The 25,673-nt window shown below is 43.3% G+C and overlaps 3 protein-coding genes across 33 annotated transcripts in view; 2 read left to right on the forward strand and 1 right to left on the reverse strand.

The window, feature by feature from the left end:
- Ubap2l (ubiquitin associated protein 2 like) overlaps window positions 1-8,376 on the reverse strand; it is a 57,398-nt gene extending 49,022 nt beyond the window's left edge. For 24 of the 27 annotated variants that reach the window (XM_038312103.1, XM_038312099.2, XM_038312102.1 and 21 more), the window contains exons 1-3: window positions 8,323-8,376; window positions 3,923-4,052; window positions 999-1,076 (exon numbers count right to left, since the gene is read on the reverse strand). In XM_038312103.1, coding sequence (XP_038168031.1) covers window positions 999-1,076; window positions 3,923-4,012 — 168 coding nt within the window. In that variant the 5' untranslated portion in view covers window positions 4,013-4,052; window positions 8,323-8,376. Of the gene's footprint in view, window positions 1-998; window positions 1,077-3,922; window positions 4,053-4,851; window positions 4,894-7,891; window positions 7,953-8,257 lie in introns of those variants that run through there. The other 3 variants (XM_038312079.2, XM_038312080.2, XM_038312081.2) reach the window with 3 other exon arrangements.
- A 301-nt stretch (window positions 8,377-8,677) lies between these two features.
- C14H1orf43 (chromosome 14 C1orf43 homolog) lies at window positions 8,678-20,555 on the forward strand. Of its 5 annotated transcripts, none has more exons than XM_038311627.1 (7): window positions 8,678-8,953; window positions 9,292-9,393; window positions 12,247-12,364; window positions 12,551-12,607; window positions 14,903-15,069; window positions 15,153-15,211; window positions 19,511-20,555. In XM_038311627.1, the coding sequence occupies exons 1-7, from the start codon at window positions 8,888-8,890 to the stop codon at window positions 19,704-19,706; spliced, it is 765 nt and encodes a 254-aa protein (XP_038167555.1). In that variant the 5' UTR covers window positions 8,678-8,887; the 3' UTR covers window positions 19,707-20,555. The 5 variants fall into 5 exon arrangements, with proteins under 5 accessions (XP_038167555.1, XP_038167556.1, XP_038167557.1 ...); XM_038311628.1 differs by having other exon boundaries at window positions 12,554-12,607; XM_038311629.1 differs by lacking the exon at window positions 9,292-9,393.
- A 718-nt stretch (window positions 20,556-21,273) lies between these two features.
- C14H1orf189 (chromosome 14 C1orf189 homolog) lies at window positions 21,274-24,915 on the forward strand. Its single transcript, XM_042054172.1, has 4 exons — window positions 21,274-21,452; window positions 21,656-21,733; window positions 22,966-23,095; window positions 24,537-24,915. Exons 1-4 carry the CDS (start codon window positions 21,274-21,276, stop codon window positions 24,636-24,638), a joined length of 489 nt encoding a protein of 162 aa, XP_041910106.1. The 3' UTR covers window positions 24,639-24,915.
- The last annotated feature ends 758 nt before the right edge of the window (window positions 24,916-25,673 follow it).

Below are 25,673 nucleotides of genomic sequence, written 5' to 3' on the forward strand. Positions count from 1 at the left end.
GCAAGTTATACTCCATAAAAGAAACCAGATGAAGGGAGGAGACACCAGCTACAATTTAAAGAAACAAGATTAAAGAGCAACATATATAAAACATAATTGTACTTTCTAAAGAAAAACTTTTAAGGTCTAAGAGATGGCTAAGCAGGTAAGGGTACTTGCAACTAAATCAGACAACTAGAGTTCAATTCCTAGAAACTACAGACAGGAAGAGAAAACCAACCCCCACAACTTATCATATTGCCTCCACACTGAGTACCATAACATGAAACCTACAAACATATCCAAATGTATGAAAAGCAAAAATTTAACACTCATGGCTTAGGAGTGAGGTCAAAAATATTCAAAGTAATTAAACATCAAATGGAGAATCAAGCTAAAACACACAAGTTTCTGTTCTATATATCATTTTCCACACTTCATAGATCCAATTTAGTCTTCACAAGATTCTGTGTATATCCGAACACACAGAATAAAACTGTAAGATAAAACTTTTTGGACAACATTAATTATTCAAAGGGATGAAGTATATAAGCAATGAAAACAATTATTTAATAGTCCAAGCTAACACTGAATGTAATTATTTTTCCCTGTGTGTGCATATGTGTACTTAAATTTCTATGTATGTAGCAGGAATGTGCTCATCACAGTCCGTATGTGGAGGCTAGAGGACAGCCTCAGTGTCAGTCCTACATTTCCATCTTCAGACAGCCTGTCTTTGGTTGTTCACCACTGTATATAAAAGCTCAGATTTTCCTGTCTCCACTTCCCATCTCACAGTAAAGCACTGGGATTACAGATGTGTGCTCCTATAAATGGTTTACCAGGTTTTATGGGATTCAAAGCCTGGTTCTCAAGCACTTTCCCCACTGAGCCATCTCACTATCCAGGATAATTATGTTCAATGTATATACAATTATTCAATGTAAGCATCAATGACATTTAATACTACTTTCATTCTGATATTTTCTTAGCTTAAAGAAAACTAGTTGGATACTCACTTGTTTTACCTTCTCCTCAAAGTCAGCATCATTATGGTCCGAAATCATCTGTGCAAGCCGAATTTGCTCTGCAGTAGCCTAGGAATTGAGATAGAATCAAGAAACTTTAATTAAGAGATAAGAAATTAACTAAGAGGGACCTAAGTAGTAAACTTTTTACTCTCTAGCATCCTAGTTTCTTTTTTCTTATAATAAAAAAAGGAAATAAAATAAAATAAAATAGCCAGGCAGTGGTAGCACGTCTTTAATCCCAGAGGCAGAGGCAGTTGGATCTCTGTGAGTTTGAGGCCAGCCTGGTCTACAGATTGAATTCTAGGACAGCTAGAACTGTTAACACTGAGAAACCCTATCTCAATTCCCCCCCCCCACCCCCCCGCCAAAAAGCAGTAAACTGTAGATGTAGCTCAGCAGTAAAGCACTTGCCTAGCAAGTAGCTAGGTTCAACTGGTAGCTCTGGGTTCAATCCTCAGCAATGCAAGATCCCCTGCAAAAAAAGGTAGTCTGTTGATTCAAGTCTGTAATCCTATTTACTTGAGAGGTGAAGGCAAGAAAATACGAGCTCAGGGCTGACCTGGACTACAGAATGAGTTCAAGGCCAGTCTAGACAACTTTATGAGCTCCTGTCTCAAAATTTCAAAAACAGTAAATAAAAACAAGGCTGGGGAGACAGCACAATGAATGAATCTCTTCACCCAGACTACTCAAAGCTGTAGGATCAATTCTCAGCACCACAAAAACTTACATAAAAAAATTAAACAAGGCAGGGTAGTAGTGACATACACCTTTAATCCCAATACTTGAGAGGAAGGGGCAGGCAGACGTCTGAGTTCACGACCAGCCTAGTCTACAAATGAGAAACCCTATCTCCAAAAACAAAACCTAGACAAAGACCAGTGGCGGCGCACACCTTCAGTCCCAGAGCTCGGGAGGAAGAGGCAGGCAGATCTGAAACTGCGGCCAGCCTGGTCTACAAAGTGTGTTCCAGGACAGCCAGGGATAGAAAAACCCTACCTAAAAAAAAACAAAATAATGTTTAAGATACTTAAAAAGAATGGCAAATACAGAGTGAAGTACTATTTTATAACTTGAGAGGCAATGAACTTTAACAATGTTTCATAGTTTAAGGGGATTTCATCTTGAAATTACATTACCACTTTGAAATATCTGGACATTAATTCACATTAAAGTATTTGGGTTTCTGTTTTCTACTCTAATTTTTATTTTTTATTTTTTGGTTTTTCAAGACAGGGTTTCTCTGTGTAACAGCCCTAGCTGTCCTGGAATTCGCTTGGTAGACCAGGCTAGCCTCAAACTCATTGAGATCCACCTGCCTCACCTCCCAAGTGCTGGGATTAAAGTGTATACCACAACCACCCAGCTTTTTTGTTGCTGTTTTTTGAAGTAGAGCTTCTCTGTGTAACAGTCCTAGCAGTCCTAACTCTTGTAGACTAGGAGGGCCTCAAACTCAGAGATCTGCCTGCCTCCGTCAGTTCAAGGCCATACAGGACAACACAGAGAAACCCAGTCTCTGAAAAAGAAAAAAAGAGAGAAAAAAAAGGAGTTTATTTATTTATTTGGAGAAAAGAGGGAGCAGATCGTGATGACGGCACATGTCTAAGCTGAGACACAAGAGATTCCAAGTTTGAGGTCCCTGGAATACATAGTTGAGTCCCAAAACAGTCAAGGCTACATAGCAAGACTGGAAGAAAGCCAGGAAACAGAAAAGGGAAAGGGGAAAAAGAAAGTCAAGGAGCATATGGGGAAACCTTCAGTCTAGTCTTATGTATTCAATATATTTGGACAATAGCTCAATTTAAGTAATTAACTCACATTGGTACCAACACACATAACACTAATTATGGATTTTGTGATTTATAGCACATCTAAATCAAACTTAATACCCAAGGTTAATTTATTTTTCTAAGACTTACTATGGTCTATGGCAGTGGTTCTCAACCTGTGGGTCCTGCCCCTTTGTGTGTGGAATGACCCTTTCACAGTGGTTGAATACCAGATATCTTACATATCAGATATTTACATTACAATTCATAACAGCAGCAAAATTAGTTATGAAATAGCAATGAAAATATTTTTATGGTTAGGTCCCCACAACATGGCAGCTCACAACTGTCTCTAATTCCAAGATCTGACACTCTCACACAGACATACATGCAGGCAAAATACCAATGCAAATGAAATAAAAGTAAATATATTACTTAAAAAAAAAACAACACTGCTCTATGGTGTCTCATTTGTTAATTTATAATGTTATAGTGAAAGTCCTAGCTTCTCATGGAAAAGGAAAACTCAGGTAGGGTCTCAAGACCTTAGGAGAAAATAAGAGCATAAGTCAAAATCTTTGAGATGAAAGGTATTGGCTGGGCGGTGGTGGCACGCGCCTTTAATCCCAGCACTCGGGAGGCAGAGGCAGGCAGATCTCTGTGAGTTCGAGGCCAGCCTGGTCTACAAGAACTAGTTCCAGGACAGCTGGGGCTGTTACACAGAGAAACCCTGTCTCGAAAAACAGAGAGAGAGAGAGAGAGAGAGAGAGAGAAGAAAACCACATACACACAAAAAATCATGATATCGTGATAAATACTTTAGAAATTACAACATAGAACCAAAAAATAAGTAATGTACTACTTAATTAGCTCAGATACCAAATGAAAAACACTGTTAGACATACCTAACACGGTACTTAAGATGAAGCCCTAAGCCTCCCAATATTAAGCAACGAAAAATTAAATGTGCTATATCATAGTATGTCACTGACAGTTATCAGGCCTGAAACAAAAAGAGCCAAGGAATAGATAACAAGATTAAGGGACCTAAATAACCAGTCCAAAGTACAGAATGATGCTACATTTCATGGAAACCACAACAGCTAGCTAGTAGTCAGGGATTCACATCCTTGGGTTCATTACCTGTGGCCGCTGCTTGTGCTGTGTCTGGTTTTGGTTTTGAGGTTGTTCCCAGTTTCCCCGGGCTCGGTTAGTGCCCACCGACGTCATCATTTACAGTATATACAAATAACAGTATTTACAAGGAAGAATACTGAAGAAGAAAAAAGAGATGGTTAAATGTAGGTAAAATGTCTTTAATTCTGTTTTACCAGAACTTTACCACCAATCACTTTAATTTTCTCAAAGGAACAAACCAAGGAAATTCACTTTTTTTTTAACCCATTATGAATTTCAGTTCTATTGGTGCTGAGGAATCAAAATCAGGCCTTTTCATATGCTAGGCAAGCTCTCTACCACTCAGCTACATTCTCAACTCAAGATTCCCCTTCTTGAGATACAAGGCAAGCTCTCTACCACTCAGCTACATTCTCAACTCAAGATTCCCCTTCTTGAGATACATTTTCGGTTTTGGTTTGATCTGGTCTCAAACACAATGTAGCAATGCTGACCTTGAAAACCTTAATCTTTCCTCTACTTCCCAAGTGCTGTAACTACAGGTGAGTACCACTGAGACATTTTATGTTGCTGTTTAAATATGGCTATTAATCCATTTTTTTGTCTAAGGCAGATCAACAAATCCTGAATCCAAAATTGTATATAAAGCATGTGTAATGTTTGTTCGAAGACAGTCTCACTATGTAGCCTTGGCTGGCCTCAAACTCAAGGCAATCCTCCTGTCTCTGCCTCCCAAGTGCTGGCCTGTGTCACTATTTTTAAAAAGATATTAAGAACATAATTTTGTTACTGTTATCTTGCAAATTAGCAAAAACATCATCAATATTAAAAAGCTTTCCATACATATGAAAGTAACTGAAGTGTCTTTGACAAAAGAAGATAATTAACGAACCCTAGAAAATAAATGCCTTCCAGGAGTTGGGCACAGTACATACCTGTAATCCCAGCACTTGGAAAGCTGACCAGAGAGGATTGCAAATTTGAGGCCAGCCTGGGCAACACAGTAAGATCCTGTCACAAAAGACAAGACAGACATGAAAGAAGGAAAGGTGGGAGGAAGGGAGAAATGGGGCTAGGGAAAGAAGGAAGAAAAGGGAGGGAGAAGGGGAAGCCTTCTAGGTTAGTCTATAAGTCAAAGTAATTACAATTTAAAATATTTTAGGAGCTGTGGGCATGACTCAGTTAAGGACCTAAGTTAATAACCGTTAACAGGGAGCTAAGAGAAAAACAATATACCCAGCATACATTAAAAGCCATAGCCTTACCTGCCCTACAACTGTTGTGTGTGACTTCTACTACTTGGGAAAAGTCAAATTCATAACTAGCCTTTTCTTTCCAGTTTCAGCTCTTCATGACTCTACTTGGGCATGTGTTAGTCCTACTGACTACCCAGAATCCATTTTCTAGATAATTCCAACACATGCCTTTGCAGATGCTTCAGTTGGTCTCCCGTACACTTTCAAGTAAGTAGAATGGCAATTACTCTCCACTACTCACCTTAATACAAAGAGAATCCCAAATCTGTCCCCAATCAAATGCACCTATCACACGTTTTATTAGAAAGGGCTTCTAGGAAATGACTTTGAGGACTATTTGCAGAGAGATCTCACTCTTTAAAGAAACACAGAACACAAGAACCTTCCCAAAACTAGACATAAGCTTCTGTCGTTTCTATCAAGTTAAGTGTCCTACTAAATTCAAGTTCCCTTTATTCATATAGTTTTATAATGTAATCTCAGCGGCTGCTTTGAGTAAACGAAGAAAAATTCATCACCATGATAGAGGGCTCAAAATCAGGTTACTTTTTATTGTTTTATTCCTTTCGAAAGGAAATAAATTTATACTTTCCTGCTCTACATTTTTTTCACTAGCGAAAACACTATACAGGACAATTCCAGGCTGCCTAGATGACACTAGATTTTGAAGTCATTAAAGTTCTAAAGAAACATGCAAAGACTAGCTATTAGGAACATGAACTTCACCTATTTCTTGGATAACACAGAGAAAGAGGATAAATCCTTCACCAAGTAGTGTCAATAGATTGCACACATCGTTTTTTATGTGATCAAGAACAAAGACTTCCACTACATTCCTTATCATCAACATATGGCTTTTTAACTATTATATTTTAAAATTGGCTGTAAGATAATGCCAACTTACTCCTGTAGCTTAAAAATGCTGAATGATTTCTATTCCATGTATAATATCAATTTTTGCGAATTACACCATAAATACAAGCTATAAGACTAGCTGTATAAACCACTTCACATTACAAGCTAGATGCAAATATATTACAAAGTCATACTTTAATACATAACTAAGCAGGAAAAAATCCTTATCATTCTTGCTTTTAATTTTCATTTCCCTCTTTGGTAATACACCGAAATGTGAAACTAAGAATATTTCACCTCCTTATTAGTAACAATGAGCAACAGGTCAAAAGTAAATCATCTGGGCAGATCACTTAAGGGCACAGAATTAATAGCTTTTTAATAGCAAACAAAGACAAATACCCAGAGTTATACAGTGGGAGTGAGTGACCATGTTTGTTAACTTCTAAAAAAAAAGAAAAAAAGTACTTAAGGGAAATAGGATGAGAAAGAAGTATTGGAAACCAAGAGAATGCTACAGGAACAAGTACAGGGTTCAACAAAGAAGTGCCCTTGTCTACATTTTGAAAGCCAGCTACTTGAAAAAATAGCCAGAGAAATTTTACTGAAAAAAATAAACAATAAGTATTTATTGAGTATCTACTATGTGTCCAATACTTCAAGAAATACAAAAGCATTGTGACTTAGTTGCTGCTCTCAGGGAGCTTACAATCTAATTTGAGAAACAGTTCAGACATTCTAAAGTTGGACTGGGATGGGTTAGGCTTACCACCTCTAGCAGAGCAACTAATCCCTAGATGCTTAGTTGCAAAGACTTGTGTCCCATTCCCCAACCACCTTCACTCTAAGGAGCCTTCCGGAGTTAGAAACACTTTGGGGGCGGGGAGCAGTACATTTCGCCCTTCGTCACTATTTTACACGACAGCGGTGTCTCCCATTCACAACAGAAACAATCATTGGGGCAATCTAATAATTAAAAACAACGGTGTAGGACCACAACAACAGTTTTATCAACAGATACACATCCAAAATGTTTTAATCTCTAGTAATGCTGGTTGTCAAACTGACCCACATACCCTCCCAGCAATCACATCAGATATCCCCAACGCAGAATATGGGAGGTGGAGACAAAAAGGGATTTCTCCAATTAATAATCACAGCGAGTCAAAGGCAAAAAGACAAAAAAACGTTAACAACAAAATCGCCTTTTACTGTGGTGTCTTTCCACAACACCAGAGGTGGCTAAATTTTAAGAATCGTGGAAAAGCAGTCTCTTGTTTGTGACATCACTTTGCACAGCAATTTAGGGGCTGTCCACCAGGTGAAGGGTCTCAAGAAATCTGGAATTCCATTCCCATTATGAGAAGGATGAACAAATGCCCAGTGATTTAGTGACGTCCCTCGGGCGGAATACAACCCATGGGGGCCTCTATGTCCAGCTTCCCAAATAATATAAGGGCTTGGGTACCCAAAACTACACTAAAGACAACAGGGAGCTAAAGACTGCCGAAAAACATATATTCCATGATGAGGGTCGGTAAGAAAGAAGGCAGGGGAGGAAGAGGAGCTGACAAAGAGGCTGGAAACGAACAGGACAGAAGCCCACGCGCGGAGGATGGGAGCCTCACCCCCCTCCGCGCCACATCAAGAGCCCATGGGGCCATTCGCCTCTCTACCTCCCACCCGGAACAAATTAATCCTCCGCACTCCAAACTGAGGGCCACATGGGGGAGTTTAGGGCAGCTCCACCCCATCGCCCCCCTCCGCGCCCCCAGACCAGGCCGGATCCGGATCAGAGGCCCATAGAGGACTGGGAAGGGAGGAGGCTTTCTCCGCAGACATTGGCCCTAGTAGAGAACCCTACCTCAGGCTGAGGCTGGGCCCCGGGCCTCGCTCGCCCGCGCTCTTTCTCGCTCTCCCCCTTCAGGCTCTAGCCGCATGCCCCCCCCCCTCCGGCTGCCCCAAGCCCCGCCCCGGCCACGCTCCCAAATCGAGGCCCCGGCTCTGGCGCGGCCCAGTAGGCCGCGAACCCAACTATAAACAAAACCTCCGGCGGCCAACACGGGGGGTGGGGGGAGGCTGGACGCCCGGGTTCGCAAAACTAGAAGGGTGTACAGCGGGGAGACACACGGCGCGGGGGAGCCTACCGCGGGAGGGGGTACGGAGGGGACAGGGCCGAGGGAGGGAGGGGGGAAGGGGATCGCGGATTTAAAGGGGCCGCGGACAATACCCGGCCCCGCCGCGTTGCCGCTGCCGCCGCCGCCGCCGCCAACGCCGCTGCGCTCCCAACTTTACCTCAGTCTCCTCCACACTGACACCCCGGGCCGCGCCGCCCCTGTCACGTGATCGAAGATTCCCTCCTCCCCCACCCCCTCCCTCCTTTTCCCTCTCGCGCTCGCTCTCGCGCCTTCCCCCTCCCACTTGCCTTCCTGCGTCCCTCGGCACGTGACGCGAAAGGACCGTGCACGTCAGCGTGCGCGCGCCGCCACGCCACGAAACACAGCTCCGGAGTTCCGCGCGCCCGGCCCGCCCCCGCCCCCGCCCCGTGCGGCTCCTCCTGCATCACGTGACTCCCAGACGGCCTCGGCTTCCTCTTACTGGCGTAATTCCGCGTCTCTCCACCGGGCACTCCCAGGTTTCCTTGCGGACGGCGGTCACGTGACGGGGGTGGAGCGGAAAGGCGTTGTGCTTAACTAGCGCCCCCCATCCACCATGTTTTCTGACCGTTTCTAGTTTGGTTTGTCCCCAAAACCAAAAGGAAATGGCCGGGAACTCCAAGGATCATAGGCTCCCTGGCTGAGGCTGGGCTAACGCGTAAGCGCGGCGGGAATATCCTAGCAGGTCTTCGCGGAGAGAGACGATGGCGTCTAGCAGTAACTGGCTGTCCGGAGTGAATGTTGTGCTTGTGATGGCATACGGGAGCCTGGTGAGGAGATCCCCAGTCCATTCCTGCTGTGGCGTCTGTCCCAGCCGAGACCCTCGTGAGCTGTTCCTTGGTTCCATTCCTCAGCCACTAGCTCTGTATCTAGGCTTTGCCTGGTGTCCTTAGACCGCCCGCCCCTGACTGAAAACCTCTTAAATTCTAGAGCCAGATATCACGCCTCCCTGCTATTAGCCTTACACCCACCCTATCCTCAGAGACCTGGCTTTGCCCTAAGTTTTATCCCACAACATTCTGCTCTGAGAGCCTGAGCCCAGGCATTTAGAATGTTTTTTCACTTAATTATTGTTGTTATTAAGGATGATTCTAATCTTTTTGGGCAGGTTTTTGTATTGCTGTTTATTTTTGTGAAGAGACAAATCATGCGCTTTGCAATGAAATCTAGAAGGGGACCTCATGTCCCTGTGGGACACAATGCTCCCAAGGTAGGTCCTTGGGGCACAAGGTAAACCTGATTCTTTTGCTATCTAGGCACAAGGAGACTCGCTCTGACTTTAAGAGATGACTTAATTCATATATTTTTATGTCCAATTCATTTTCCCCTTCACAAACTAAGCAAAACTAACTGCGGGCTTGGCTCCCTTGCTCACTGCTGCTGCACATGTGTTTAAGAGCTAAGCCAATTCAACTGTAAAATGTATCTCATGCCCATCTTAAGTTACCAAGTGTTTTATGTTGCTTTCTTTTAGCGTGATGTTGGGAATGGTTACAGTTCACTGGGGCTGTAGAATCGTTGTTGCCTTTGCAGAATTTGAAAGATGCCCATTGTGCTTGCCTAGAACACATAAGTCTCTGGGTTTGATACCTGACACTAGGAAAAGGAAGAGGGAAATATTAATAACCCCCCATCTCCTCTGAAGTCTTTTTCTTGGTGGTTGGTGGATCTCCTGTATATTGGTCTAGAGCTGGTTATCTAAGTAAACATGACATTGAACTCCTGATCCTCTTGCTTCCAGCCACCAAGTGCAGATATTATACAGGTGGTGCTGGAGGTTGAACCCAGGACCTGGCGCATGATTGACAAGCGCCCTCTCCCAACTGAGCTAACATCCCCAGCTCTAAACCAGAATCCCTGGTACCCCGTTGGCATCCTCGTCCTTTTCTGTCTTTCACTTTGTAGTCAAGACAGCTGACTTTACCAGCTTCCTTCTCTGACTCTACCGTTACCAGCATCAAGCTCTACTTCCTGAATTTCATGAGTTTGCACACACTGTCACCGACCCGAAATGGTCTTCACTTGGCTGCCCATTCACTCCTTTGTGGTTATTTTGAGACTAGGGTCTCTTGTAGGCCAGGCTGACCTCCAGAACTCACTGTGTAGTCAAAGTTGCCTTGAAGTCCTGAGTGCTAGAATTACAGGCATGCATGGCACTACCCAACTCCTTTAGTTTAGATCTCAGTTTAAAAGTTTTTTCTCAAGAGAAGAATGCATATTACATATTTTTTATTTTGTTTTTGTTTTTCTGAGCCGGGGTTTCTCTGTGTAACAGCCCTGGCTATCCTGGAACTTGCTTTATATATACCAGACCAGCCTTGAACTTGGAAGAGATCCACCTACCTCTACCTCCCAAAGTTCTGAGTTTAAGGGCCTGAAACACCACAACCAACACGTTACATATTTTAATGCATGCTTCTTTGCATTCTTATGGTACTTTAAATCTCTTATATAACAGCTTGCCCTTTATGTTGGTTAAAACGTGCTTTCTTTGTTGATATAAATCTCAAAGTTTCTGACACATTGGAGGTGTATCTCAATCACACTAGGTTCTATACATAGGAGGTAGTCAATAAATTTTTATTTAGTAAAAAAAATAGGTAATAGTAGAACTAATGCTAACACATGATTCCTTTATTCCTAGAGTATGTTCATTCCTTAACGATACTGTTTCCCATGTGCTTATTCTGGCACAGTGGAAAGTCTGAAGGAAGATGCAGTGGTCATATGAAAGAGCACAAGGCTTGGTTTCTAGCACATAATGACCAGTTAAAACTTAGCTATTTAGTAGCCTCTAGGCTATGTGATGTCAAAATTCTTTTAACTTATACATGTATGTGTAGGTACATATAGAGAGAGAGAATAAAAAAGAAAATCTAAAATTTTTATCTACTGGTATTGAAAGCATAGATTAATAAAATCCCTTGGGGAAATGGTTGGGCATGATGTAATAAAAATGTACATATATGCCGGGCGGTGGTGGCGCACGCCTTTAATCCCGGAGACAGAGGCAGTCAGATCTCTGTGAGTTCGAGGCCAGCCTGGTCTACAAGAGCTAGTTCCAGGACAGGCTCCAAAGCTACAGAGAAACCCTGTCTCAAAAAACAAAAAAAAATAAATAAATAAACCAGAATGAACATATAGCTGTCTAATCCTTGGCCCAAGATTCTGTCCTAGAATAGAACAAATTTCTTTGGACCCTGGCATCCCCTAAGGTTAGATGGGTTCAAAACTAATAATGGTGGTTACTTCTGAATGTGTGAGGACTGCCACAGTAAGTAATTTTTAGTACTTTTTTTTTCCTTTTTCTTGACAAGGTCTTATGCTGTAGCCTAGATTGGAACTGGACCTAGGCCACACTGACCTTGAACTTGGAGCAGCCCTCCCACTTTAGCTCTCAAAGTTTTTCTGGCACACCATGTGGGATAAAGTTCTTTACAACAAGATTCTTCTTAGTCTGACTTAAAATCAGAAATCACGTTGGTGTTCAGCCTAGAGAAATTCTGACAAGTTAAAAAAGGTCTGGCTTAGAGGCTGATGAGGTGCTCACTGGTTAAGACCTTGCTGGAGTTTTGGCCCAACACATATGTTAGAAACCAGGGGTCCCTGTACTTTTGTAACCACAGCTCTGAAGGTGGCAGAGACTTAAAGGATTGTTGGGGCATACTGACTTTCCACCTCTGTGAGAAAACCCAAGCCCTTGGGCTGGGGAGAGTGATAAATGTACAACTCACACACGTACACAAACACACAAGTCTTCAGAAGAGAAGAGCCAGGTGAGGTGGAACGTTTCTTTAATCCCAGAACTCCAGAGGCAGATGATTCTTTGTGAATTTGAGGTCAACCTGGGTCTACATAATGGGCTTCAGGGCAACCAGGCTACATAGACCATATCTCAAAAATCAAGAGATTGAGATTTGCTTGGAGAGGTATGTCAGAGAATCCCAAAGCTGTCCTTAGATTTCTTTGTTTCATCTTAGTTGACATGCTTTGGACCTGTTACAGATTGTTAGGAAGCAGAACACAAGGTAATGATGCTGTCTCATTTCTTCTGAATGCACAGGACTTAAAAGAGGAGATTGATATTCGACTATCCAGGGTTCAGGACATCAAGTATGAACCCCAGCTCCTTGCAGATGATGATACAAGACTACTGCAGCTGGAATCCCAGGGGAATCAAAGTATGTGACAAGCTCCTGGTGGGCTGTCAGTGTGGAGACATCCACAGTTTTAGACCCTCTACTGTTAGAGCCCTCAGCCCCTCAGCTATCAAATATGTGCCGGATACAAGGAGGCAGTTTGCTAATTTACTATAATCTGGGGTGTTTTGAGAGTAATAGCTGAGACTGGTCTATTTTTTTTTTCAGCAGGTTGCTACAACTATCTGTACAGGATGAAAGCTCTGGATGCCATCCGTGCCTCTGGTAAGTTAGCTGATAAGGCATACTCTAGAATCTAAACCTAGGGGACAGAGTAATGAGCCACCTTGTTAAGATGTGTCCTTTTGCACATCTTAACTAGAAGGAATTTGCTAAAGTTTTGATAGTACTAGATTAAAAGAAATCAGTTTATATATCCAGGAGTGGTGGTGCACACCTCTAATCTCATAACTCAGGAGACAGAGACAAGCAGAGCTCTGTGAGTTAGACTAGCCTGGTCTACAACAGAGTTCCAGGACATCCAGGGATAGCCACAAAGAGAGACTATTTCAAAGGAGATAAATCACCTTAGATAGTTAATTATTGGTTTTTCGAGACAGGGTTTCTCTTAGTGGCCCTGGCTGACCTGGAACTCATTCTGTAGACCAGGCTGGCCTCAAACTCAGAGATCCACCTACCTCTGTCTCCCAGATGCTCGCATGAAAGGGGCATGCCACCACCACCCAGTGGTAAATTATTTTTTCTCCCAAGAGTCTGACTTATTTTGGTTTGGGTTTTTGGTTTTGTCTTGTTTTGTTTTTTTCCTTAAGTTGGAGACAGTTGCAAACTTACTGTGTTTCCAAGGATGACCTTGAACTTCTGAGCCTCCTATTTCTACTTCCCAGTGCTAGATTGTGGGCATTTTGCTACCACACCTAATTTATTTGGTGTAAGTACCAAACCCAGAGCTTCTGGTACGCTAACTAAGCAAACAACTGAACTACATCCCCCGATCAGTTTATGGTTTCTTTCTTTCATTTTAGTTTTTGTTTGGGGGAACTGTTGGTTTGTTTGGATTTTTAAGACGGGATCTCAATATTATTCCTGGCAGGCCTCCAACTCACAGAACTCCCCCCTACCTCTGTCTCCCCAGAACTGGAAAAAGGCATACACACCACACTCTGCCCTTAATTACTATTTTTATGCTGTATGTATTATGTGCCTGCATGAGTTTATATATACTTCATGCATGCAGCGGGACAAAAGAGGTTATCAGATGTCCTGAAACTAGAATTACAGATGATTGTAAGGCCCTAAACCCAGGTCTACTACAGTCATAGTCAGGCTATTAGCTGCTGAACTATCATCTCTCTAACCCCCGGTGTATGGTTGTGGGTTTGAGGTTTGTTTGTGTTTGTTTGAGACAGGTTGTAGCTCAGATTGGCCTTGAACTCAGCATCCTCCTGCCTTAGCCTCCCAAATGCTGTGGTTATCAGTATGTGCCAATATACTACACCTAGCATTTATGCTTTTAAGTTTTTTTTACTGAGACCTTGAGTTTCATGAATTGAGTGATGATAATTGTTTTCTCACAAAAGAATCTGCTTTTTCACTAAGCCCACAAGAGATGGTTAATGGATTTTTTTCACATTATATGACTACTTGCATGTTCTTATCTTAAAGTTTATATCTTATATCTTAAAGCCAGATGGCCAAGTAGAACAGTATAAAAGAATGTTAATGCATAGAGCTTAGAATTGTGTAGCCACCACCCAAATGACCACTTGAACATAGCTGTATTCCTCAGATCTTAATTCTATTAGGAACTTTTTTCAACTCATTCATGTCATTAGACATTGTCTTTTTATTAGTGTATATTAACTTTGCAAGATTGAAGGTTTCATGATAGGGCTGGAGAGATGGCTCAGAGGTTAAGAGCACTGATAGCTCTTCCAAAGGTCCTGAGTTCAATTCCCAGCACCACCACATGGTGGCTCACAACCATCTGTAATGAGATCTGGTGCCCTCTTCTGGCCTGCAGGTATACATGCAGATAGAACACTATATGCAAGATAAATAAGGTTTCGTGATGATAAATTAAAGATATTTTTGTTTTTCAATTTTGTGGGGTGGTTTTTGGAATTTTGGGGTTTTTTTGGTTTTTAGTTCAGTTACTTGGGGTGTTGTTGTTGTTGTCGTTGTCGTTTTTGTTTTTCTTTCAAGACAGGGTTTCGCTGTGTAACTTTGGTGTCTGTCCTGGAACTCACTCTGAGCCTCAGTTCCACTCAGTGATCCACCTCCCTCTTCCTCCCAAGTGCTGGGATTAAAGACATGTGCCTCCACTGCCCAGCTGTGGTTTTTTTTGTTTTTTTGAGATAGGGTTTCTCTATAGCTCTGAGTGTCCTGGAACTTGAACCAAGCAGGCTTTGAACCCAGATCTATCTGCCTCTGCCTCCAGAGTGCTAGGATTAAAGGTGTGCGCCTTCACACCAGACTTAATAAAAGTTATTTCTAAGTTTGGAAAATTAACTAGAAAAAAAGACAGGGAGAAGAGGTATCCTAATGCTGTTGTCTTCTCAGAGATCCCATTTCATGCTGAAGGCCGGCACCCCTGTTCTTTAATGGGTAAGAATTTCCGCTCCTACTTGCTCGATCTGCGAAACACTAGCACTCCTTTCAAGGGTGTCCGCAAGGCCCTTATTGATACCCTCCTGGATGGATACGAGACCGCTCGTTACGGGACAGGGGTAAGTTGGACAGTTTTTCTTTCCGAGAACTAAAGGATGGAATGCTCCAGACAGAGAGTGATTTTTCCTTTTTCTTTCCTAAGGTCTTTGGCCAGAGTGAGTATTTGCGGTATCAGGAGGCCTTGAGTGAGCTAGCCACTGTGTGAGTAGTACGGTGGGGCATGTCATGTTTTGTGTTTTGTTTTTTGTATAACCCACTAAAATGTCAAAAAGATCTGATCATGGTGGTGTAGGCTTTTAACACCTGCACTTAGCAAATCTCTGTAGGTTGGATAGAAACCTGGTCTGCATAGCTAATTTCTTGACACCCAGGACTACATAGAGGAAACTCATTCTCAAAAGGTCTGGAGAAATGACTCAGAGGTTAGGAATACTAGCTGCTCCTGCAGATGCCCAGGGTTCAGTCCTCTGCATCCACATGGTACTGATGTGGGAGAGTCTTCTGTTTGAGTTGATTTCATTGGTTAATAAAGAAACTGCCTGGCCCATTTAATAGACCAGCCCTTAGGTGGGTGGAGTAGACAGAACAGGAAGAAGGAAGTTAGGTAGATGGCTCAGACAGTTGCCCCGCCTCTCCTCTCAGAGACAGTTGCCATGCCTTGCCTCTCTGGGGCAGATGCCGTACCTCTCCTCAGGGAGACAGACACGATGAAGCTCTGGCCCAAGATGGACGTACGCTAGAATCTTCCCAGTAAGGCACCACTTCGTGGTACTACACAGATTATTAGATATGGGTTATTCAAGATGTGAGTAAGAGGCTGAAACTAATGGGCCAGGCAATTTCTTTATTAACCAATGAAATCAACTCAAACAGAAGACCTCCCACATCATGGTACCTCACAACCATTTGCAACTCCTGTTCCAGTGGGAGCTGAAACTCTCTTCTGGCCTCCATAGGAACCTGGCATTTATGTAGTGCACAGACAGCCATACACACTACATAAAAATAAATCTTTTTTTTTTTAATGGTATAGCTAGCAAGGGAATGAAGATTTCCAGCACCTAAGGATTCCTTCTGTTCTAGAGTTCTCTCTTTGTGCCTTGGTCCAATAAAAGTAAGAATTAAATTCCATGCTTTTTTTTTTTTAACCATGTAGCAGGTAATTCTGTCTTTAAAGAAAGTACATCAATAGAGAAACCACTTTTGAGCATTTATTTGTAGAAGAATCTTGACTGGTGAATGTTTTAAAATAGGTTTATTTTGCCTCTTAGACAAGTTGTAAATGAATATGCATATTAAAAAAGAAAAGCCAGTCTACAGTTAGTTGGAGGGGGGAGATAGAATTCAGTTACTGGGTTTTAGTCCCTAGTGCTGCATAAAACTGGCCACATAAAGCTGGCAACGATGGTATACACTTGAAAACCTAGCACTGAAGGTGGAAATGTGATACATATATAACTACAGACTACTAGGAACTTCTAGTAGTCTGTAGTTATAAGTAGTTCAAGGCCACCTGGTGATGATGTGAGACTTTGTTCCAACATCAAAAACGAACAGGACTGGAGAGATGGCTTTGCTGTTAAGAGCACTTATTGCTGTTGAAAGACCAGCATCCACATGGTGGCTCACAGCCATCTATAATTCAAGTTTTATCTGATGCTGTCTGACCTTGGGCACTAGGCATGCACATAGTACACATGTATACATGCAAGCAAAACATTCATACACATAAAACAATTTTTTTTGTTTGTTTTTTCAAGACAGGGTTTCTCTGTGTAATGGCCCTGGCTGTCCTGGAACTTGCTCTGTAGACCAGGCTAGCCTTGAACTCACAGAGCTCAACCTGTCTCTGCCTTCTGAGTGCTGGGATTAAAGGCATGTGCCAACGTCACCCAGTCAAATTTTTGAAAATATTTAAGCTAACAGCCATAAAAATAATACATGTTTTCTACTGTGTTCTTTTGTGTAGAGCAGTAATGAAAACAACCACATACATCTTACCTACTCGGTCACTGTGAGCAGAGATTCAGAATCCATGACCATCATGGGGGTCATCATGGCAACATACAGGCCAGCAGCGCCCTAGAGCAGTACTGTAGAGCTCACATCCTGATGCACAGGTACAAGGCAGAGAGAGACTGGGAATGGTATAAGTCCTTTGAAACTTCAAAGCCCACCCCAGTGTCATACTACATCTAACAAGGCCACACTTTCTAATTCCCCAAAACAGTCCAATTGGGGACCTGAGTATTTAAGCCTATGGGGCCATTCTCATTCATACCAAAATAACATACACAACTAGAAAAGAGGGCTGGAGAGATGGCTCAGCGGTTAAGAGCATTGCCTGCTCTTCCAAAGGTCCTGAGTTCAATTCCCAGCAACTACATTGTGGCTCAGTCATCTGTAATGAGATCTGGTGCCCTCTTCTGGCCTGTAGGCATACATGCAGACAGAATACTGAGAATACTGTATACATAATAAATAAATAAATCTTCAAAAAAAAAAACCTAGAAAAAAACATTTGGTTTAGGCAAGGGTCTGGAGAGATGGCTCAGCGTTTATAAGAGTGCTTACTACCCTTCTAGAGGCCTAGAGTTAGTTTCCAGCGTCCATGTTAGATAGTCATAACTCCCTGTAACTTAAGCTCCAGAGGATCCAACACCTATTCTGTTCTACATGCATGTAGCCTACATTCACACAGACATACACACATAAAGCAAAATTTAAAATAAACCTTTAGGAGCTGGAGGGATGTTTAGCGATAAAGAGAACTTCTCTTCTGGAGTGTCTGGGTTATTTGCTGTCACTCACTTCGGGTGGCTCACAGTGGCTAGTCCATAGGATATGATGCCAACTTCTGATGTCTTTGGATTCCTGCACATGTGTGGTGCACATACAGTCGTAGGCACATACACACAAATAAAAAATCTTGAAAGAAGCTAGGAAGGAAACCTGCTAAAATTTCACTTGAGCCGGGCAAGGTGGTGTATGCTGTAAACACTCAGGAAGCATAGACTGGCAGATCTGTTAGTTTGACCTAGCCTGATCTACAGAGTAAATTTTTGGGATAGCCAAAGCTACACAGAGAAACTTTGTCTCAAAACAAAAAAAGAAAAAAATCACTTGAAAGATAGATGCTGATTTTGCTTACATGGTCTAAGTAGTCAGACTCTGGTATAGGAGGTTGCTTTTATTGGTTAATTAATAAAGAAAACTGCTTGGCCTGATAGGTCAGAACATAGGTAGGCTAGATATACAGACTGAATTCTGGGAGGGAGAAAGCAGGGTCGGAGATTGTTCCCATGGAGCCAGCCACCAGGTCAGACATGCTGAATCTTTCCTGGTAAGCCACGACCTCGTGGTGACATACAGATTTAATAGAAATGGGTTAATCAAGATGTGAGAGTTGGCCAAGAACTGGCTAGATATAATGGGACAGGCAGTAATTAAATTAATACAATTTCTTTGTGGTTATTTCGGGGGTTAAGCTAGCCGGGTGGCGGGACACAGCCTGCTCTTCCATAGTACAAGACTCAGGATGTAGAATGGTAGTTGCTAGGACCTGGGAAGATAAGATAAGCATTATTTAATCAACATAAACATTAGTTATGTGAAATGCAAAGCATTTTGAAGGTTGGCAGTACAACATTGTGATTGTATTTAACAGTATCAAAGCTTATAGTTTAAAATAGTCAACCTGTTTCTCCAGCCAGTCGTGGTGGAGCACATATTTAATCCCAGCACTCAGGAGGCAGAGGCAGGCAGACCTGTGAATTCAAGGCCAGCTTGGTCTACGGAATGAGTTCCAAAACAGCCAGGGCTACATAGAGAAACCCTGTATGGGAAGCAACATTTCCTGTGTATTTCATTTGATATTTTGTTGTTGAAGCTGGGTGTGCTGGCCTACTTTCCTGTAAGGCCAGCCTAGCCTGCATAATAATAAGACCTTTTCTTTCCCCTCTTCCTCCACACACATCAAAAAAGAAAAGATTATAATGGAAATAAGAACTTAAAATTTGTTTTTCCTGTCATACCTAAATTATCAAATGATTTTAGTAATGAGTTGTTTGGGTTTTTGTTGTGGTTTTTGTTTGTTTGGCGGTGGAGGTGGGTCATAGGGGGTGTATAACAGACAGACAAACATCACTTAGACCAGACTGACCTTGAATTTATAATTCCTGCCTCTTGGAATTGCAAGTGTATGCCTCCATGCCTGGTTTAGTAACTGGTAAAATACATCAGAGACCATTGTAGCTGCATTTTGTGAGTGGGATAATTTCTGTATTGTATTCTGGCTTTTGTTTGCTTTTAAAGATTAGTTTTATTAGTTTTAGCTATGTGTATACTGGCCTAGAGCTAGAGTTATAGGCACCTGACATGGTTGCCAGGAATTGAACTCTGGTCTCTGGAAGAGCAGCCTGTGCTCTTAACCACTGAGCCACCTCTCCAGCCCTTGTCTGCTCGCTCTCATTCTGTCCATGTCTTCTGTGTGTTCTTCAGGGTCAAAGCACGAATTGGGAGCTCTCAGAAACAACACCAATCGGCAGCCAAAGACCTAACTCAGTCACCTGAAATGTCGCCAACAACCATCCAGGTCACATACCTCCCCTCCAGTCAGAAGAGCAAACGTCCTAAGCACTTCCTCGAACTGAAGAGCTTTAAGGACAACTACAACACGCTGGAGAGTACTCTGTGATGGAGCTGCAGACACCACCTGTGCAGCCTTCGTGCCGTCTGGCTCAGCAGTTCCAGACTTTGTCAGCCAAAGCTTCTGTTGAGGCCAGAGTTCCTTCAGAATTGTGTCTGAAGGGTCATTCCACAGTCCTTTCTCAGAGGCATTTTCAAATACTGGCTAAGACCTCATTATCTCCCAAAAGCACTTTTTCTGGGTTTGAATTCAGATGTCATTAATGTTTCTGTTACTTCTTCCTTGAAAATCTCCCACTTTTTTTTTTAATTTATTTATTTATTGTGTACACAGTGTTCAGCCTCGTATGCCTGCAGACCAGAAGAGGGCACCAGATCTCATTACATATGGTTGTGAGCCACCATGTGGTTGCTGGTAATTGAACTCAGGACCTCCGGAAGATCAGCCAGAGTGCTCTTAACCTCTGAGCCATCTCTCCAGCCCCTCCACTTGTTTTTGGCTATAATTCACCTACGCTGTTCAATGCTGTTTAGTCCCAAAGGTGTAAACTGAGGTCTAGCCTGTTGCACTCAGTTGAATAGAAATATTTGGGTTTAGAGCATCTCAGATTTGATTGGTGGAAGTCAGGCAGGACCTTATGAGAAAAAGGGAATGAGAAAGTGGGTAAAATGTCCTCTGGAATTTTGGTGCTCCATTTAAACAGGTGAATTAAGACATGAACATGACTTTTCTGAAGTGGAGGGATCTGTTCCACCATCACCTAATAGTGTTATGACGAATAAATAGGAATGTTCTGGCACTTGGCATAACCAAGTTGGTGAGATGTGAAGTGGTTTCCTCTAATGTCAGTGTATTAGTCTCAGTTCACAAATTAATAAAGTTAACTACTAAACGTGATTTTTTTATTATTATTCTCTTGGGTTTCTCTGGGGTTTTTTGTTTGTTTTGGTTTTTTTTTATTTTGTTTTTTTGAGACAGGGTTTCTCTGTAGCTTTGGAGCCTGTCCTGGAACTAGCTCTTGTAGACCAGGCTGACCTCGAACTCACAGAAATCCACCTGCCTCTGCCTCCTTCATGCTGGGATTAAAGGTGTGCGCCACCACCGTCCGGCTGGAGGGTTTCTCTATGTAGAGACTGGCTGTCCTGGAACGCTTTGTAGACCAGGCTGGCCTTGAACTCATGGACGTCTACCTGCTTCTGCATCCAGTGCTGCAATTAAAGGCATGTGCCACCCCTTCCCGGCCGTGTGTCATCTCTCTAGAGTGAACTTTAGAACAACAGGCATTTGATGTGTCAGCATTCCCTTACAGGGCATAGGGTGTGAAGCTCTGTTCTCAGGACGTGGTTGGATTGTGTGTCTGGATCTAGACTTTGCAGCAGAAATCCTAACAAAAATAGGGACTGTGTAGCTCATGCTCATAGCCTGACCTGGTTCCCAATAGAATGCTGGAGAACCAGGATTCTCTTTAGGTCACTAGGGCAACAGGCCAAGTAACCAGTCAACTCCAGGACCAGGGTCATTGTTGGACGCCTAAATGTTGCTATAACTACTGAAACCTTGGTGACCAAACTAAACAGAAAGGAGAGCCTTCCCAGTAGCCTCAGAAACACCAAACATGTCTGTGGAAAAGATGACAAAAATAGAAGAGGTGTGCGGTCGGGAGTGGGGGGACAGGAGGGGTGTGCGGTCGGGAGTGGGGGGACAGGAGGAGTGTGCGGTCGGGAGTGGGGGGGGGCAGGAGGGGTGTGCAGGCCAGAGAGGTGTGGGAGGAGTTTCCCTTGATGTGGTTTCCAGGTGAGTTTACCTGAAGTTTACCTAAGAGGGGCCCTTGGAAGAGGACAGGAGAGTTAGCAAAGACAGGGAACTACTTCTCCAACAAGAGCTGTTCACATATGTCCCCTCTGGCCTCAGTTTATTCTGAGAAATGAAGAGCTTTCTCACTTTCCCATAGGAAACTACTTCATTCCTCAAAATAGGTGCTGAGGGTCAGATTCTAGTAATCGAGGCAAATCAACGGACCTCCTTTTCTTGCAGAATTTGCAAAGAGCCGTGGCACTTAAGAAGATGGTCAACAGGTAATCTGTGTTTCCGTCTCCTCCCATCTGTGGGTCTTTTCAGCTCTCCTCTCCTGAGCCACAGCCCAGATCAGCTCTCCTTTGGGGACTCACTCCAAGAAAAAAAAATGGAGTAGATGGGGCAGCCTTGCTGTCGAGCAATCAATGCTCCCAGAGAAGTGTGTCAATGCCTAGTAGATGATCCTGTTTTCCTCTGCCTGCTTCCCAGTCTCTGTGGAAAAGGCACAAGTATGTTCTTGCCTGCCTCTGTACTAATTATGTAGCAGGTATTTGGTGAACGAGTGACAGGATACCCACAAGACTAGACTGCGCATTTAACCTGCTGAGAGTTTCATTCTGGGCACTGGGGTGTTGAATCCAGGGCTTTGTGCACAGAGGTGCTCTACCACCAGCAATACCTCCAACCCTAAGCTTTTTTTCTAAATTCTGGCAGAAGCAGGGCATGGGGGCTCACACCTATAATCCTAGTACTCGAATGAGCATGAGTCTAAGGCCAGCCTAGGTTACAGGTATGATTGGTGCACACTTTAAAACTCCCAGAGGGAGACCCAATATGGTGTATATGCTGTTAATCTCAACACTAGAGAGAGCAGAGACAAGTCTCTTGAGTTTGAGCCCAGGCTAGTCTGCATACTTCCACGGAACAGGGTTATATAGTAAGACATTATTTAAGGGAGTTGGCAAAGGTAGCTCACTGGTAGACAGCTTGTCTAGATGATTAGAGCTTGGGTTTACTTCCCAGCATTCAGGGGATACAGACAGGAGTATCAAGTTCAGGGTTAGCCAGATAGTGAGTTGGAGACCAGACTAGGCCATATGAAACTGTCTTTTAAAAAAGGAAGCTGGGGCGGTGGTGTACACTTTTAATCTCAGCACTCAGGAGGCAGAGGCAGGCAGATCTCTGAGTACGAGGCCAGCCAGAGCTACACAGAGAAACAAAGGGAAAAGGGGAAAAAAAAGGCACCGGTTAGGAACAGTGAACTGAGACCCAGTTCTAAATGACCTTTTGTGTGTACTGAAACAGCCAGCAGCTCTGCCTCTGTTCGTGCTGTGCTATGATTTCATTAACAGTGCACTTAACACACTAGATTCTATGTTAGTTCTGGCTACCCTTCCAAGAACTGCAGTCTTCTGACAGTGACAGGTTCTGGTCACAAAAGAACTGCTTTAGTAAGGATTTACCTCTACTCCTGACTCTGACCTGCTTAATCCCCACCCTAAACCTGGGACAGGTGGCAGAATTCACATACTCACTGTATGTGGCAGATGACATTAAGCCAACGGAGAAACCTGTATGCTACGCTCAGGATGCAGGGCGATATGGAACAGGAGTTAGCAATGTCCAACAAGCAGCTGCTGACGGTGAGTTCCAGGAGGGCAGCCTGGAGTCTCCCTTCCTGCTGTGTCCCTGCTCTGTCACCACTTAACCATATTGTTTACATCTGAGATTTTCATCAGAACATTAACATCCAATGTCAAAGCTCTTTTTCAGGAAGTGAGTTTTGTAAATTTTCACATTGTTTGCATTGTTTAGTTTGGGGTTTAATGAAGTTTTTTTTTCTTGGGTTCCTTGGATTGGGTTGGATTTTGTTCGAAACAGAGTCTCACTTTGTGCCCCTAGCTGACCTGGAACTTGCTCTGTAGACCGGGTTGGCTTCCCTGAACTCAGAGATCCACCTGCTTCTGCCTCCCGCGTGCTGGGATTAAAGTGCACCACCACCCCCAGCCAGGGGCTTATTTTATGTTTAAGTTTTTTTGGCATTTTATTTTTTAATTTATTTTTATTTTATTGAGCTATACATTTTTCTCTGCTCCCCTCCCTGCTTCTCCCCTCCCCCTTCAGCCCTCTCCCAAGGTGCCCATGCTCCCAATTTACTCGAAGATCTTATATTTACTACTTCCCATGTAGATTAGATCCATGTATGTCTCTCTTAGGATTCTCATTGTTGTCTGGGTTCTCTGGGATTGTGATTTGTAGGCTGGTTTTCTTTGCTTTATGTTTAAAAACCACATATACCTTCCTTAAGACCCAGCAATACCACTTTTGGGTACATATCCAAAGGATGCTCAATCGTGCCACAAGGACATGTGCTCAACTATGTTCATAGCAGCATTGTTTGTCATAGCCAGAATCTGGAAACAACCTAAATTTCCCTCGACTGAAGAATGGATAAGGAAAATGTGGTACATTTACACAATGGAGTACTACACAGCAGAAAAAAAAATAATGACATCTTGAAATTTGCAGGCAAATGGATGGAGCTAGAAAACATATCGAGTGAGGTAACCCAGACCCAGAAGGACAATTATCACATGTACTCACTCATATGTGTTAATTTTTGAAACAAAGTCTTGCTCTACATCACAGGATGGCCTGGAACTTGCAAACATTCTGTCTCAGCTTCCCTTATGCTGAAACTATAACCATGTCCCATCACCCAGCTGCAGCTGACACAGTTCCAGTTCCCAATGCGTTACTTTGTTCTTTTCATCCAGGTGAGACCCTAAGCTGCTCTTCTCCACCTGAGGTGCCAACTGCTGTGTCACCTCTTAGTATCTTGAGTGCCTGGCAGATTTCCTAGTTGATGGTGCATTCTCAGCAAAATACTGTTAACAATGAGTCTTGGACCAAGGGTGGGAAAATTAGATGGGCTGCCCTCTGCTGATTTACTCTCTTCTACTACCTCCTTTGTGTGTCCCTACTAAGGCCAGGTCCAAGGGAACCCAGGGATGGGGAAGGCAACCGGAGACGGAGAAGGAGCATTAACCACCCAATACCTCACTTTACCGCCTTCCCTGCCAGGTCCGTCAAGCTGCCTTACACCAACTGTTTGCAAAGGAGCATCAGCAGTACCAGCAGGAGCTCAGTCAGATGGGCAAAGCTTTTTATGAGGAGCGATTCTGACGCTGCCCAGACACTGCTCTTCGTCATGCCTGCCAACCCCGCCTCTAGTCTCTACCACGAGCTTCCCAAAACACACCTGGACCTGGGGACCTAAGACGGCCCCTTTTCACCATCACGTCAACTGTTGTCTCTGAAAACGAGAGCGCCACCTTGTGGTCAGGGTGGGATATGCAGTGTTGTAAGAGGAGAGAACGCACAATGTCTGTCTGGTTTAAAAAAAATCCTGATTTGGTTTAACAAATAAAGATTTAGATTTAGACCACAGGGTTTAGTATCAGCCCTGAGTCTTGGTTTGTTCTTGGCTGCCATAATTTTACTTCCTAGATTCTGAGCACTGTTTCTCTTCTGGCTGGTTTTGTGTGTCGACTTGACACAAGCTATAGTTATCAGAGAGGAAGGAGCCTCAAGTGAGGAAATGCCCCCATGAGATCCAGCTGTAAGACATTTTCTCAACTAGTGATCAACGGAGAAGGGCCCAGCCCATGGTGGGTGGTGCCTTCCCTAGGCTGGTGGTCCTGGGTTCTATGAGAAAGCCATACAGAGCAAGCCAGTGAGCAGCGCCCTTCCCTGGCCTCTGCATTGGCTCCTGCCCTGTTTGGGTTCCTGTGCTGACTTCCTTTGTGATGAACAGCAATGCTGAAGTGTAAGCTGAATAAACCCTTTCCTCTCCAACTTGCTTTTTGGCCATGGTGTTTGGTCCCAGCAGAAGAAATGCTAAGTAAGACAGCCTCGGACCTTGGTTTCATTGGTGTTTTCTGAGTTCGTGGACAAATAGCGTTAAACATGGTTATTACTTGATAGGCACTGTGCTGCTTGAGTCTCGGGGGCTGATTTTATGTTTGGAAGTTATCTCATTATTGTGAAAACATGGATTAGCTTATTCTAGGCCTGAGTTCCTACTCTACAAAACTGAGAGGATTCCAGACTCCCATCCCTCCGGGCACTGGGTGTGCATTGTAGCAGGTGTGAAGTATCAAGTGGTGGGCTTGAGGGGCTGCAGAAAGCATGCCCGTTCTCAAGGTACTGGACACTATA

This window comes from Arvicola amphibius, chromosome 14 (assembly GCF_903992535.2).
Source record: "Arvicola amphibius chromosome 14, mArvAmp1.2, whole genome shotgun sequence".
Classification (NCBI taxonomy): Eukaryota; Metazoa; Chordata; class Mammalia; order Rodentia; family Cricetidae; genus Arvicola; species Arvicola amphibius.

What these genes read in the sequence shown, in the direction of transcription:
- C14H1orf43 (XM_038311627.1), top strand. Translation starts at nt 8,888, where the DNA reads ATGGCGTCTAGCAGTAACTGGCTGTCCGGAGTGAATGTTGTGCTTGTG. An exon ending in TGATGGCATACGGGAGCCTG is followed by an intron (nt 8,954 to 9,291) that starts GTGAGGAGATCC and finishes CTTTTTGGGCAG; the next exon opens with GTTTTTGTATTGCTGTTTAT. An exon ending in TTGAGTGAGCTAGCCACTGT is followed by an intron (nt 15,212 to 19,510) that starts GTGAGTAGTACG and finishes TGTGTTCTTCAG; the next exon opens with GGTCAAAGCACGAATTGGGA.
- C14H1orf189 (XM_042054172.1), top strand. Translation starts at nt 21,274, where the DNA reads ATGTCTGTGGAAAAGATGACAAAAATAGAAGAGGTGTGCGGTCGGGAG. An exon ending in CTTAAGAAGATGGTCAACAG is followed by an intron (nt 21,734 to 22,965) that starts GTAATCTGTGTT and finishes AACCTGGGACAG; the next exon opens with GTGGCAGAATTCACATACTC. An exon ending in CCAACAAGCAGCTGCTGACG is followed by an intron (nt 23,096 to 24,536) that starts GTGAGTTCCAGG and finishes CTTCCCTGCCAG; the next exon opens with GTCCGTCAAGCTGCCTTACA.